The 16,549-nt window shown below is 46.6% G+C and overlaps 1 protein-coding gene across 3 annotated transcripts in view; it reads right to left on the minus strand.

The window, feature by feature from the left end:
- The window catches only part of spata20 (spermatogenesis associated 20), a 590,771-nt gene that overhangs the window by 570,921 nt on the left and 3,301 nt on the right, over positions 1 to 16,549 (minus strand). For 2 of the 3 annotated variants that reach the window (XM_038776992.1, XM_038776993.1), the window contains exon 2: positions 12,595 to 12,762. The exons of the other annotated variant lie outside the window; for it this stretch is intronic. In XM_038776992.1, the coding sequence (XP_038632920.1) occupies positions 12,595 to 12,762 (168 nt within the window). The remainder of the gene's footprint in view (positions 1 to 12,594; positions 12,763 to 16,549) is intronic. 3 annotated transcript variants of the gene reach the window in all.

A 16,549-nucleotide genomic window follows, 5' to 3' on the forward strand; every position in this document is an offset into this window, starting at 1 on the left:
ACTACCAGAAGGTAAACTAGGTGGACCTTGGTCTTTTTATCTCATAAATGGGGCACCCACTTGATTGTCACCCATCCTCCACCTTCCTCGCTCAATCACCAGCACACAGTGGCAGCACTGTTACCATTAACAAGATGCACTGCAGCAACCCTCCGACACCCACATCCCCTTCACAGCACATTCTGTTGCTCGTTATGCTTTCCCATAATTTGCTGTTTTAATTACCTTTGCTCAATAGTCGCCAGGTATCTTTCTGATACCACCACAGGGTTCAAAGCCGAATACTGATCAATGACTCGATACACCAGTTCGTAAGTTTGAAATCAATGTACATTTATTTACACACAGTCGATTATTACTCATGCATAAACTCTACTCGCTAAATTACAACTACTACTAAAAGCCTATACTTAGCTTCAAGTGGCCCACTCAGTCAGAGGAACAATGGCCGTTGTCCGGTTCTGATACTGCTGGCTTCGAACTGGTATAGAATAGTAGCTCGGAGCGCCTATCTCGTAGCGTGCGTTGACCGTAGACTTACTTGGCTGGTGCTTGGCGGGCCTCTCGTTGCTGAGAGCCAAATGCCAAGGTGAAGATGGAGAAGCTAAGAGTTCTCAAGAGCTTCTTAAGAGAGCGAACTGACCTTGGGGACTCTGCTTTATACCCCATGGGGTTTCGCGCCCTTCTGGGCGGACCCTGGACTTGGTTCCAATTAATTGGACCATGTCTCAATCGTTTGTATCGATTATCTCCAATAACGGGGTCATTCCCTGATCGTTAGGCGGACTTTAGGTAACCGTTGGCCTGCCTTTGTTTTAGCTTCCACTGGCGCCGGGAAGTCTGTCCTGGTACCGATTGTTTCAATGTTTCTTTTTGTCCCCGGAGATAGCTCATTACTATGCTAATGGCTAGTAGTTTCAGTTCTGTCTGGGTTCTGCAAGTCCCAATTCACAGGAAACCTTGCACCTGCTTGTTTTTCTAGTGCTGTCCATTTTTCCCTGCACTCTTTGCGAGTATCCATTTTGTAATCGGCACGTGGCCACCCCAGGTGGCTACACTCCCTCCTTGTGATCCTCAACGCGAAGCGTGAAGGATCACACTACTGCGATGTCTTCATTCCCTGACCAAGCGGGCACTCATGACTAGGCTCTACTCTGACCCTAACTATGCAACATATCTTTAACTAAATAATTTTACATACACACATCATCAAAATTCTATGGCGGCGCTATGGCATTAAGGACATGCATTACAAAATAAAAAAACTGGAACCTCTAACTATTCTCAATAAACTATCCTCACTCAAACAATTCAAAAATATACTAACATCTTAACTGTACAAAAATAGCAGCATTCAAATTTCTCTGGTTTGGCAGTGAAACGCAGAGTTCACATTTCTTTATTCAACAAACGAACACACACAAACAAAAAAACAATCCATGTCAAGGGGTTCGGGGGCCTGGTGGAAACCAAAAATAGAGGATCTAATTCTGTATATCGGGGTGAGAGCGCGGTGGGCTCTTCTTCGCCATTTCTTCATTCGAATGGTCTGCACGATACTGCAAAGTATCGGCAGTGCTAAAAGTGCTTCAACGACATACGAGAGGGAATACCAAGTGATAAACTTATCACACCAGGTCGGGGTACTGTTGACAGTTACTGGGCTCAGTGTACTGTGGGGAAGTGAATCATTGCCGGCCTGTGAGGTGGGGGTGAGGGGGTTAGTGTTCGCGCGCAACCAAAGGGATCCTGCTAGTGTCCATATAACAAAGATGGAGGTCGTCTTCATCTTTCCTTCTCTTCGCTTCTTTCTTCTCTTCTTGTCTTCGTCTGGAATTCTGTGAACGCAAGCATAATGTCTGTCATTATCTTGCTTAAGATCGCGTGTGTTTGTCTGTCTGTCCTTTATTGCCAATTACCCTTTATAATTGGTCAGCATCTGTGACTCCCTCATTTTTTTAAAAACCAAATTTCTGGACAAGACATTCTTGAAAAATACTGACACAGTGCGAGCCGTCTCGCAGCCTGCGTAATTTACCATCCCAATGTTTGAGGATGTAAATAGCATGAGGAAAGCAACCGAAGGGTCACTGTAAACTAAAACAAAAACTTTTGAAATGAAAGAGCCAAAATGAGGTGCATATGGGCCGCGGTGGGTAAGAATTGGATGGAATCCCCGGGTAGGACGGGGTGTGCTGTACTCGAGCTTAGCTGACCAGAAGGGGGTCCTCAGGCAGGGCGGGGATAAGTGCCGTTTCTCCACTGCCTGGGTAACTGGCAAGAACGGACAAGAATGTAGTCGTCGTGGTGGATTGCAGTAATGCCTCTTCTACCCTCAAATTAGAAGAGCAGTTACGAATTGGTGTCTGGGCAAATTCTCAGAGGTTTCTGCGGACAAACTAGGCGGCTGTCCGTGGACAAACTTGTTCCATTAACTGCCAGGGGGCGTTAAAGGAGTGGTGGCGTGGGGCTGTGAAAAGCTGTTTAAATTCTAAACACTGAACATTTAACAAACACATACAAACAAACATACAACAAATATCGTGCAGGTTCCATCAGAAAGGACACCGTATCTCTCTAGCGGTTCCTTTTAAACTTCATCTGGACACCACAGGGTCGCAAAGGGATTCGCGTGGTGAGAGTGAGACTCAATGTCATCATCTTCTCCCGGCTGCCATACTCTTGACTGTAGAAGTCATGCCAAAGCTGCGTGGGGTGACTTGGGGTCCATCTCATCGTTCCTGATGAGCCTGAATGAATTGTCGCGGTGCCAGAATCGTGTGTCTAGTCTTGAATTGCAGGGGTTTAATTCGTAATCATCGGGCAGTGGGTCTGGGTCAGGGGCTTTAATGTATGTGATCTCGAAGGGATCACTCGAATTGTACTCGGAGTCGCTGCGAGTGGGGCCTGGTGCAGGGGGGTAGTAACGTGGTGTGCTGTGGCTGTTGTCAGTGCTTTCACAGTCGCTGCTGTCTGGGGGCGGGGAGAGGCAGAGTCGTGTGTCAGGGGGCAGAGTCGAAGTTGAGTCTGAGGACAGGCTGGACTGGCTGGGGGAGGGTAGGAATGCGTCGTCTGTGGGCGGGGCGAGCTCGTCTGCTGCTGCGAGCAGGATGTGGTGTGTGCGGTTGTTCTGCGAGCCATTAGCCTTAAGCTGGTTTATGTGCAACCACGCAGACTTTCCATTTATTTTATCTTGTAGACAGAGGGGCTTACTTTGTCCGAAATGGAGTACGGATCTGAGTACTTAGGTGACAGGAATGTGCTGGGGTTATAAAGGGAAAGCATTATTTACTGCCCTACTTCAAACTCAGTGGCATGCACTGTCTTATCGAAACAAGCCTTGCTTTGTTTCTTCCTTGTGCCCATTCTCACAGCGTCTGCGAGTTGGGCCGCCTTCACATTTGCTATCAACTGCTGTACAGTGTTTTTGTGGATGAGGGCCGTCACTGCGGGGCTGGTCAAATCTAATCCTAATAAATATTCCTTTCATGGGACGTCCGGTCATGAGAGTGTGGGGGTTGTATCCTGTGGACGTGGATACCGTGTCTCGTAAAAACATCAATGCAAATGGGAGAACTGAGTCCCAGGTGCTATTGTGCTGCTGAACCATTTTCCTAAGGGTGGCTTTTAGTGTCCTATTCATGCATTCGACAATACCACTTGACTGGGGGTGGTACGCGATATGAAACTTTTGAGTAATTCCAAAAATTGTGAGGACGTTTTTCATAACTCGTATTGTAAAATGGGAGCCTTGATCGGACTCTATGCTACAGGGGAGTCCCCATCTTGTAAAGATGTGGTGGGTTAGTATTTTGGCTGTGGTCTTTGCCATATTAGTGCTCGTTGGAAATGCTTCCACACATTTTGTGAAGGTGTCGATGACCACCAACACATACTTATATCCATTTCTGCAAGGGGGTAGGGGTCCTATGAAGTCTATCTGGAGGTTAGTCCATGGGCCATTAACGGGGCGGGTGTGGCTGAGTTGAGCCTTCTTTGCGTATCTGTCCGGATTGTTCTGGGCACAGATCAAGCAATTCTCAACGTAGTGCGTTACGTCGTCTTTCAAATTTGGCCACCAACAGAGCGGTCTGAGGTGGGCTAAAGTGGGTTCAATTCCCTGATGTCCATGATTGTCATGGAACAAACAAATGAGTTGGTTCCTATCCTGCTCTGGAACTACATAAAGGCTGTCTTTAAGAATCACACCGTCATGCGTGGTCATGGAATTCTTAAATTTGTCATAAGGGGCTGGGAAGTTTCCCGTTAAAATTTCCCTTAGCTTCTCGTCCTGTTTCTGTGCCTGGGCTAAATCCTGTATGTTGGTCTGTGAGACCTGAACTGCGTGTACTAGGGCGCTTTCGGGGGGTTCCAAAAATAACCATGCCTAGAACCTGCTTTTGCTAGGGCGTCTGCTTTAACATTTCCAGGTGCGGAAGAATGGTGGTGACTGCGAACTTTTACAATGCCGTATTGCCTGTCCTTTGCCTGCTTTAAAATATGGCAGAGTAATGGGGCTGATGGTAGGGGTTTTCCATCTGCGGAAACAAATCCTCTTGTCTACCACAGGGGTAGGAATTCGGTTAAGCTATTACAGACATACAGGCTGTCTGAGTAGATGTCTGCTGGGGTGGGGAACTAATCGGGGTTGTCTACTATGAAATGAAATGAAATGAAAATCGCTTATTGTCACGAGTAGGCTTCAATGAAGTTACTGTGAAAAGCCCCTAGTCGCCACATTCCGGCGCCTGTCCGGGGAGGCTGGTACGGGAACTGGACCATGCTGCTGGCCTGCTTGGTCTGCTTTAAAAGCCAGCGATTTAGCTGAGTGAGCTAAACCAGCCCCTTATGTAAGAAATTGCTGCCAGTTCTGCTGCCTGCAGGCCTAAGTGTCCTGGCAACTTTAGGGAAATCTCTTCTAGGGCGCGTCCTCTATATAAATACTACATCCTGTTATGCGTTTGCCGTCTAAAACTGTGGAGGAGCCATCCACATAGATTTTCAGGGGTGAGCACGTGTCTGTGGGCTGGGGTCTCTGGGGTGAACTACCTATCTTCCTGGAGGTGTTTTTGGAATGAATGGGTCTGTGTTGTGTTGTGTGGAGATAATCTCACATTCATGAGGGGCGCCTGGGTACTGTAAATTGTCCGCAAGGGAAGTGTGTGACTTTGTTCTTTTAACTGTGATGTCCCGTACCTGTAAAAGAAGGGTCCAACGGGCTGCTCGGATTTGGCTGACTGTGCCATCTTTATGTCGGCCGTCTAATAATAGCTGTGTTGGGGTGTGTTCTGTGAGCTTGGTGATGGGATTGAGCCCTGTAATGTATGAAAAGTACTGTACTGCCCAAAAAACTGCGAGCAGGTGCCTTTCACAGGCAGAAAATCCTTGCTCGACAGGGTCTAATACTCGGGATGCGTATGCTACGGGTCTCAACTGGTCATGCCGTTCCTGGAGGAGCACGGCCGAAAGTGTTTGGTCGGTGCTTGCTACTTCGATAGCGTATGGGGAAAGAGGGTCTGGGACCTGTAGTGAGTGCTGAGTGCTGTTTTTAAAGCATCCACGGCATCTGTATGCTGTGGAAGCCATTCCCAAGGTGCTTTTTTCTTAAGAAGGTCGGATAGGGGCGCTGCCTTAGTAGCGAAACCGTTGATGTGGTTTCGACAGTAGCCAACCAGTCCTAAAAACGACCGGAGGGCTGAGACGTCGTGGGGAAGGGGCAATTTGACAATCGAGTCAATCCTTTTCTGCTCGATCTCGCGTGATAACTGTTCCCAAGTATATCACTTTTTCTTCCAAAATCTGGGCCTTTTTGGGGTTAACCTTACATCCAATTTCTTTTAGGAGTCCTAGGAGTTCTGCTAGAAGCGAAATGCGCTCTGCCTTTGTGTCTGTCTGTAGTAGCAGGTCGTCTACATACTGGACCAGAAATTCGGGGCGGGAAAATTTAGCTAATCCATTTTCCAGCTGTCGGTGGATAATGGAGGGGGAGTTGTGGAAACCTTGTGGAAGGCATGTCCACGTATACTGCGGTCTTTTAAAAGTGAAGGCAAATTTGTACTGGCACGCTTTAGCCAATGGAATGGACCAGAAGCCATTACTAATGTCCAAAACCGTAAAGAATCGTGACTGGAGTCCCTGCTTGAGCATGGTCTGGGGACTTGTGGCTAAGATGGGGGCTGCTGCTGGGGTTACTTTGTTCAGTTCCCGGTAATCAATGGTCAGTCGCCATGATCCATCGGGTTTCCTGACGGGCCAAATTGGGGCATTATTAGTGGAGGCTACTGATCTCAGTACGCCCTGTTCTAACAAGCTGTCTATCACTTTCGAGATTTCTCCCTCTGCTTCCTGGGGAAATCCGTACTGTTTCTGGGGTCTGGGGTCAGGACCTGTAATCTGCACAGAGCCAGCCATTCTGCCACAGTTGTGCTTGTGCTGTGCAAATGCTGCTTTGTGTTCTTGCAGGACTGCCCTCACCTGTTTACCTGCACTCATTGTTCTCTGGTCAAACCAGTAGTCTCCAACTGAGCTGATCATATTTGCATATTCTCCTACTGTGAGCGTGGCGGGGCTCGTGCTGCTTTTGCCATTCTCCAGACACATTTGTTGACTGGATCAAATGAAAGGTTGTGGGAGATCATAAAGTCAATTCCTAAAATGTGTTCTGCTGTGTGGGGCAGATCAACTAATACTATTGAGTGCTTTGTTGTTATATTGCCGATTTGTATGGATACAGGGGCTGTGATGTGTCCCTGCTGTAAGTGGCCTGTAAAGCCGCTGAGGGTGATGGTGTCTGTAGTGGGCCATGTGTCCTTCTGAAACATCGTGGAGGAATTGAGTGTGGTGCGGGACCCTCCTGTGTCCCAAAGAAATTCAACGGGCTGACCCCGTACTTTGGCTGCTACGACCGGTCGGCCGGACTTATCCCAAAGGGTGTCGCAGACCCAAGTTGGGGAGCCCGAACACCGTCAGTCTGTGCCGTTCATGTCTCCCTGGTCTGAACGGGCGCTAACACTATGAATAGGCTTTGCCCTATTCCTATTTAGGGTGCCTGTCAGTTGGGCTCTCTGTGGTTTCTGTAGCGCGTTGCACTCTCATGCAAAGTGTCCTAACTGACCACAGTTGTAACACTCCTGTGATTTGGGCTGCGGTGGGTTGTTTCTACTCTCATTTATCCATGCAGGGTTCTGGTGCGCTTTAACTGTATGCATATCTTCATCTGCCTGCTCTTCCTCGGGTTTCCTAAAATTGGTCTTGTTCTGAATGGATTGTTCCCAAGCGCGGGATAACCTTTTCAAAACCCATTTCTCATTGTGGGCCTCATCTGAGGGATCATAATTTGCGCAAGCTCTCTGTCCTGCCTCTGTTGCATGAGAGATCAAGATTAGAGTCCATTTTGCCATGTTATCTGGGGACAAGTGGGCGCGGGCTAATTCTCCAAAAACTGCAGTGAAATGAATCCACAAGCGTCCAGCAAACGCAGTGGGGTGCTCTGTCTTTTTGCCTGCATCTATTAGGCCTTCTACTGGGTCTCCTCTGTTATAGCCGATCGCATCAAGGATCGCTGTGGGCATCTCTGCTAGGGTGCCTCCTCCTACATTCTGTGGGTTGGGAAGGGCTGCTACGACTGAAGGATCGAGGCTCAAAACTGTGAGCTTTACCTGCTCTCTCTCATCCAGGCCGTACATGGTGGCCTGCTGTCTAACTTTCGCGAAGAATTGGTGGGGGTCTGAGGTGGGGAGGAACGGTGTGATTTTCTCGCACGCGTCCCGTAATTGGGTCACAGTTAAGGGGGTTGTATACATGAAATTCGTGTCTCCTTCTGCTGCGGCTCTGCGGTGTGTGGTTACCGGATTCATGGGGGTGTGTTCTGCCTGTTCAGTGGGGGGTTGGGGTGTTCTCCTTTTCTGGGGTTTCTCCTGCATACATGCTCCATGTACGTCTCTGTGGGCTGTTTCGTTTAATTCCTGCCAATCGGGGCCGTTTTCCTGATCTAGTTGGGGTCCGAATGTGCTCTGAAAGCCATTCTGAACTGAAAGCAGGGATTGCAATTCTGCAATTTGCTTCCGGCACTTTGCCTGGTCTACCGAGCTCTGCCTTTGTTCCATTGTGGAAGCATGGAGTGCTCGTAGGGCTGCTTTTAAGTCATTGCACTGTTTCTGCAATGCCTCTACCTGCTGTTCTGTTTCTTGTCTTACCAAGACCGCACGTTGTGTGTCCTGGTAGGCCTTGTCATACTGCGTCTGGAAGCTGCTTAAGTGCGCCAGACAAGCCTGGTGTGCCCTCTTGGCATCATCCACCTCTCTGTCTTTTGCTGCTAACTTCCCTCTTAACTCTCTGTTCTCTCTCTCTATCTCGCTCACATCTACCTCACTCGTTCGATCTCTCTCCTCTATCTCTCTGCGGAGCGTCCTAACGACCTCCTCTGTGCCTCGCAATTGTGCCAGACAGGACACGATTGCCATCGGCTTGCGAGCTTTTCCCAAGCTCTTCTTGTGAATCTCTGTCAGGTTCTCCCACCAAGTATGTCCTATACTCCCGGGACCTGTTTCTTCATTCGCGCAAAATTCACTCCAAAGGGGCCATCCTTTCCCTTTGAGGTACTTCCTAATTTCCTCTTCCCAAACGGGACACTGTCCTACTCTGCTGGTCGCTGCAACCTCGAATTCCTGGGGGTTCATAAGGCGTTCCGTTGCCTTCATTGCCATTTTTTCTATATCTGGGTTCTGTATTAAATTTGGAACGGGGGGTGACAAAGCGGTGATGTAAACACAGGTACGGCTTACGCTAATTTATGGCCTACAAAACACCCAACAGTTTTACGCAACAAAATCTCTCAGGTTTACCTTATATCCCTGTTAGTACGCATGCATTAACACACTTCCGAATTCTGGAGGATTGATCAGTACTGCTTAAACTCTTGTGGTTCTTCTGTTTCCAATTGGATTTCTAATTCAAATTTTGGGTTCTCTCGGAGTGGGGGGGCCACTTCTAAGTCGAGTCCCATCAGATGTCACCAGTAAATGTTGCTCGTTATGCTTTCCCTTAATTTGCTCTGTTTTAATTACCTTTGCTCAAGAGTCGCCAGGTATCTTTCTGATACCACCACAGGGTTCAAAGCTGAATACTGATCAATGACTCGATACACCAGTTCGTAAGTTTGAAATCAATGTACATTTATTTACACACAGTCGATTATTACTCATGCATAAACTCTACTCGCTAAACTACAACTACTACTAAAAGCCTATACTTAGCTTCGAGTGGCCCATTCAGTCAGAGGAACAATGGCCGTTGTCCGGTTCTGATACTGCTGGCTTCGAACTGGTATAGAATAGTAGCTAGGAGTGCCTATCTCGTAGCGTGCGTTGACCTTATACTTACTTGGCTGGTGCTTGGTGGGCCTCTCGTCGCTGAGAGTCAAATGCCAAGGTGAAGGTGGAGAAGCTAAGTGTTATCAAGAGCTTCTTAAGAGAGCGAACTGACCTTAGGGACTCTGCTTTATACCCCAAGGGGTTTCGCGCCCTTCTGGGCGGACCCTGGACTTGGTCCCAATTAATTGGACCATGTCTCAATCGTTTGTATCGATTCTCTCCAATAACGGGGTCGTTCCCTGATCGTTGGGCGGGCTTTAGGTAACCGTTGGCCTGCCTTTGTTTTAGCTTCCACTGGCGCCGGGACGTCTGTCCTGGTACCGATTGTTTCAATGTTTCTTTTTGTCCCCGGAAATAGCTCATTACTATGCTAATGGCTAGTAGTTTCAGTTCTGTCTGGGTTCTGCAAGTCCCAATCCACAGGAAACCTTGCACCTGCTTCTTTTTCTAGTGCTGTCCATTTTTCCCTGCACTCTTTGCGAGTATCCATTTTGGAATCGGAACGTGGCCACCCCAAGTGGCTACAATTCCAAACCCACTACTTCTACCACATAGAAGGATAAGGGCAGCAAACATATGGGAATAACCACCACATGCATTCCCCTCCACGCTACATATCATCCTGGCTTTGAACCATTTCACGATTCCTTCATTGTGGCTATGTCAAATTCCTGGAACTCCCCAACAGTATTGGTGTACCTACACCATATGAACTAGTGGTTCAAGAAGGCAGCTCACCAACACCTTCTTAAGGGCAATGAGGGATGAGAAATAAATGATGGCCTCGCAACTACGCCCGCATCCCTGAAAGAATTTTTTCAAAACTTCCTTTAGTCCTATTTCAATTTATTCTCAATATACAAATCCACCATACTGAGCGTACATTAGAAGCCACAGCAGCACAGTGGTGAGCCTCACATGCCAGGGACACATATTCAATTCCGGCCATGGGTCTCTGTCTGTGTGGAGTTGGCACATTCTACCTGTGCCTGCGTGGGTTTCCTCCGGGTGCTCTGGTTTCCTCCCACAGTTCAAAGATGTGTAGATTAGGTGGATCGGCTAATTTGAATTGTCCCTTAATGTCTAAAAAGATGTGTAGGTTAGATTAAGGAGTTAATGGGATAGGACGGGGGAAATGAGCTCGGGTGAAGTTTTCTTTCAGAGGGTCGGTGCAGACATGATGGGCCGAATGGCCTCCTTCTGCACTACAGGGATTCTATAATTCTACAAAAACAGTTCATCACTTGCACTGGCCCACATTCAGTGGGAAAGAGGCAATGAAACAAACATTGTATAAAAATACCACGGTTCTCTCCATGATTCAGTAAGAAACTCAAGTGTGTTCAGCAACATTGACACCCTGAAGCCCACATTCAATCCAGTATCTACCACAATGGCAACTGTACTGCCACAACTGGCCTTCGGGCCAGAGATAGGGATGAAGAATTTGTCAAGACTCTGGATCCTTATTTAGAAGTAATTCCTACCAGAGAGTACACATTTCTGGATATCAAATGAGGACAATGTTAAGCTCAGCTGTGATGTGTGTTCCCCCACCCCCCGTGAAGCTCCCCTCACATTGAGAAACTTATCAGTCATGCTACTGAGACAGACACTTGCTTGCAGAGGAGGTCAGGAAGGACCAGTCAGACTCAAACCTCTTGTGTGCACCGCTCCTTTGGGACCACCAATAAAGGGCTTGGGGACAGTTCATTGTGCTGCCAGGAACCACAACCAGAGATGAACATGACAGTCCTGCAGATGTTAGAAATCTGAACTAAAAGCAGAAAATACTCGAAGCGCTCGGCAGGGCAGGCAACTTCTGAGCCAATGAGTTTGTGTTTCAGCTCGATGCTATTTCTGTCCCAACAACTGACTGGAAACATTAAAATCAGTTTTCTCTCTCTCCAGGTACAGTCAGATCCACTGAGTAGCACCAGCAGTTTTTGTCTTTAATTACAGACATGACATAAGGAGAGTATTAATACCTTTAATAAAACAGAAGCTAGACGTGAAACCCACCATGAATAAAGCCACCATACAAGGTTCACTATACCACAGCACTGCCAAATACCTTATTTTACTTCAAACAGTGTAGCTGGAACAACTTTCATATCCCAACAGGAGTATCAACAAATGAACAGTTAAATTACCAGGCAACTTTATAGAAAGGTTTATTAGTCGTGCCCCATAGCTCATCTGCACCTGTGATGCAGACTGAAGGACAATAATTTAAAGACAAAGAAGAAAATCTTGCGAAAAGGATATTCAGCTCATAAAGAACACTGGGTGGTTCCCGTGGGCCGACACGGTGGCACAGTGGTTAGCACCGTTGCCTCACAGCGCCAGGGACCCGGGTTCAATTCCGGCCTTGAGTGACTGTGTGTGGAGTTTGCATGTTCTCCCCATGTCTGCATGGGTTTCCTCCGGGTGCTCCGCTTTCCTCCTACAGTCCAAAGATGTGCATGTTGGATGGATTGGGCCATGCTAAAATGCCCTTAAGTGTCCAAAGCTGTGCAGGTTAGGTAGGGTTATGAGGATAGGTCAGGGGAGTACGCATTGGTAGAGAGTGCTCTTTCAAAGTCGGTGCAGAATGATGGGCCAAATAGCCTCAGTCCGCACTGTAGGGATTCTGTGGATTCCAAATTCCCTCCCATCTTGCTATAAAAAAAAATCATGCTCTGTTGTTAATACTGCTGCAATCCTCACTGAAACAAGTGGTCACTTTGCAGAGCAAACACATGGTCAGCAATTCATTACACTCTAACCTACATTAATCCTGTTGTTCACACAGAATGTCACAGCCAATTGTTAGTGGCTCACCCACACCTACTCTAGGGCAGTTAAGGATAGGCAATAAATGTTGGCCTAGCTAGTGACGCTCTCCTCCCAAAGAATAAATAAATAAAACCTTAGATTGGGAAAACCTTGGATTGGGAATATTAAAGAATGAGAGAGTTGGCCTGATTTCTTGTGGTGTTAAGCATAAGAGTGATTGTAAAGGGGTTTGATCCATTGACAATCTATACAAAGGAAATAAATAAAAAGAGTTTTACTCCATAGAAACGTCAGAATAGGCCAGTCAGCTCAATCCTGAGATGCATAACAAATCACAAATAAATTACAGAATAAACTGTCAGGCATTCAAGTCAAATTTTCAAACATAACAATCTTCACGGTGTTTCAGAAAAGGGGAGGGGCTTATACAGGTTTAGGTGATTACCAGTCTACAGGATTGTGTGCATGCTGTAGCAGATAGGGGGACTTCTCGTGGATCAGTCGGTTTGTGTGCTGCTTTGGCTTTGGGTCCGACAAACGTTGCGGCCCATCGCTCCCGCCTGTTGCCATGGTTGCAAACACCGTCTTTATAAGTTTTCCGTTGGGATAGTTCCTGTTGATTCAAATACAAATGTGTCCATGACTTATATTCAGCAACCAATTATAAATCAAGTGCATCTGACTGTAACTTAATTTACTAACTGGAGGAGAAATGAAGATTCTGGTCTGGACATTAAAGATTGATAATATCTTTCCCACCCCCTCCCAACACTCTGACTTTTAGGTTTCCTGTCCAAAAAAACTCAAGGATCCACCTACACCCAAACCCCATCACACCTACATTATCGGAACTACGACACCCACCCCGCCCCCCCCCCCTATCTATATTGCCACTGTTATTCCTAAGAAGCAGATGATTAGATGGCCGTATGTTGGGAACTTATAATTATTTTTCCAGAGAGTAGATTTAAACAACATTACTTTAAGAGCAAAATATTGTGGATGATGCAAATCCAAAATAAAAACAGAAAGTACTGGAAATACGAAGTAGTACAGACTGCATCTGTGGAGATTAGAGATCGAGGGAGGGCAAGGCACTGGAGGGATTGCAAAACAAAGGAAAATTGCTGATTTAAGCGAGTCGCAATAAAACTTGTGTTTCTGTATGTTCACCGCACTGGGAAGTGAAGCTGCTCATCACTTTGCAACAAGCCTTAGAACTATTAATTTGTCCATCTGCAAAAAGATTGAGGTTAGCAACTATCTGATCCAGCCACAGTGATTATTTTTGTTACCTCGAGAAGGTATCAATGACAGACTTGGATTTGTTTTCCTCCATTCAATGAGCTCAGAACAATGCATTGGCACAAACAATCAAGCTACCAGATGTCTCCACACTTGTCTTCAGAGTAACATTCCAAGTAATTGATCATCTGTGAAAAGCTGTTGATCACAAGATATAAGACTTTTGTTCCGATATATCTTCCAAGGATAATGAATGATGACGACCAATTGTGGAGGTTCTAGGTGGGCAGACCATTGACCATTTTGCATCATAGACTTTGTAACCTATCTTTCCAACTAGCGGATACATACTTTCTTTACTCATTCTGGGTGGTGGGCAATGCTGGCAAGTCGAAACCTATTGCCCATCCCTAGGTTTTCTGAGAAGAAGCTGGTGGGTTTTCTTCTATTTGATACAACTGTAGTTAGTTAGATGACTTCAGGGAGCAGTTAAGAGCCAAACACACATTGGTGTGACTGGAACCATATATAGGGTAGATCTGGCAAGAACAGCAGGTCCTCCAAAGGACATTACTGAACCCGTTGGGTTTCTCTAACAATCTAACAGCTTCAAGGTCACTTTTATTGGGGCTAGGTTTTTATTTCAAGATTTTATTCAAAGCGGTGGCCCACTTCTATCTTCAGAAACACAATCAAAGATGGGCAACAAATGTTGGCTGTACCAGTGACAGCCATATCCTGTGAATGAAATTTTTTTTAAAACATTAACTGAATTTAAAATCTCAAACAGCCATGGTGAGAGTCTCTGAATTATTATCCTGGTCTCTTGGGTTACTCGTCCCAAGGATGTCTTGCTGCAATTATACAGGGCCTTGGTGAGGTCACACCTGGAACATTGTGTGAAGTTTTAGTCTCCTTATCTGAGGAAAGATGTTCTTGCTGAAGAGGGAGCACAGCGAAGGTTTGCCAGACTGATTCCTGGGGTGTCGGGACTGACATATGAGGAGAGATTGAGTCGGTTAGGATTGTATTTGCTGGAGTTCAGAAGAATGAAGGGGGAATCTCATTGAAACCTATAAAACTATAACAGGACTAGACGTGGTAGATGCAGGATGGATGTTCCCGATGATGGGGGAGTCCAGACCCAGAGTCACAATCTAAGGACATGGGGTAAACCACTTAAAGAACAAAGAAGAACAAAGAAAAATTACAGCACAGGAACAGGCCCTTCGGCCCTCCAAGCCTGCGCCGATCCAGATCCTCTATCTAAAACTGTCGCCTATTTTCTAAGGATCTGTATCCCTCTGCTCCTTAGGACTAAGATGAGGAGAATTCTTTTCACCCAGAGATTGGTGAGCCTGTGGAATTCGCTACCACAGAGAGCAGTTGAGGCCAAAACATTGTATGTTTTTTAATGTTTTTTCTAGGTTTCGATGTAACAAAGCCAGTTCTCCAAGATTCAGCTGACCACAAAAGATGCTCAGCCAGTTTGAAACTACAGCATGCTCGACAGTGTAAGACATGAACTTCTGTTTTAATGCCTATGTACCAAAAGAAATGTAGTGCCATTTGTATTATTTCTGTGCGGAGGAGACGAGTGAAACACACAACTCACTGTTTCATACCCGTACACTGTTAATTGAACCATTTTAATCAAACTCTATTTGTTTAGAGTACAATCTCAAGCTGGTGTGCGCGCATTCGGCCTGCTTTTGAAGCAGGGAGCTCTGCTTGGTTGCAGGTGATGTAATCTTCCTGAAACTGGTGTTCACTGTCGTGATCCCTGGATTTCATTATCATTTTCCTAGATATAAAAGGTAAGGGGAGCCCAGTCAGCCCCTCAAACCTGTTCAGCCGATGAATTAGATCAGGCATTGTCAAATTTGGGGGCGCGACCCGTGGGTGGGTCGGGGGCGGGTGTCGGGAGGGTCGAGGAGCCGTCTGTCGCGGCGCTCCCGATCGCGCAAATCCGCACGCAACAGCCGCAGCGGCTGGCTTTTATTAATGACAGCTGCAAGCGCCCTTCAAATTGGCCTGGAACAGATATTTTTTTAAAATTCGGCCGCACTGCGCATGCGTGCCCGATCATCATGCGCAGTGCGGCCACATTGGTTTTTATATGGTCGCAGCCTCTTTTTTTTCCACGTTAGAGGAGCCAAAGGGACAAAGAGACCATTGGGGTTAAAGGGACCCAAAACCATTTCCTCCATTTTCGTCAGCAACAAACAAGGTAAGAGAAAATGGTGGGTCGCGCAGGTCAGCCGGCGTGGGTCGCGAAGGTCGGCCGGTTGGTAAAATTGGGTCCCCGGAAAAAGAGTTTGAAAAACACTGAATTAGATCATGGCTGACCTGACTCGCAATTCCATCTGTCGACCTTGATTCTGTGACCCGTAATACCTTGCCAAACAAAAATCTAACAATCTCCATTTTGAATTTTCTATTGATCCCCAGCCTCAGTAGCTTAATCAGAGAGAGTTCTAGATTTATTGCAATACGAAGACACCCTTTATTAGCCTAGCTCCAATCTTAATGTTCTGCCATCTTGTTGCTGGACAGATAAAGGCACAGTCAGGAACATAGAAAAAACGGATAAAGGGACACTCAGGATTGTCAGAGACACATGGCCTATGGAGCTGATCAGTAGCATTCATTCTCGAGTAAATATCTTGCACGAAAAAAACCCAAAACATGATGGGAGATTAACACATCATTCACCTGGCAGACTTCAGGGATTTAACACATTACCTACATACTACCAGCTGCTAACTTATTCATCAATGTACATTTCTATAATGCTCTTTACAAGAGGGAGAGACAGCTTACCAGACAAAAGTGCAAGATTTTAGAGTAGGGAAACTACTCTTTATTCAAATAGTTCACTTTGAGGAGGCCCCCGAACATGTCATTGTTGTCCAACTACCTGGTCACATCTCCGTTCTTGAGCCTCTCCGATCTTGTACATAGAACCATAGTTAGTCCAGGTACCCAGTCACATCACATGCGACTCCAACTCAGCATCCCTCCTACACCCTCCTATGGGCAGCACAGTGGGTGGCACTGTTGCTTCACAGCTCCAGGGTCTCAGGTTCGGATTCCCGGCTTGGGTCACTGCCCAACGTGGAGTCTGCACGTTCTCCCCATGTCTGGGTGGGTTT

Source organism: Scyliorhinus canicula, chromosome 18 (assembly GCF_902713615.1).
Source record: "Scyliorhinus canicula chromosome 18, sScyCan1.1, whole genome shotgun sequence".
Classification (NCBI taxonomy): domain Eukaryota; kingdom Metazoa; phylum Chordata; class Chondrichthyes; order Carcharhiniformes; family Scyliorhinidae; genus Scyliorhinus; species Scyliorhinus canicula.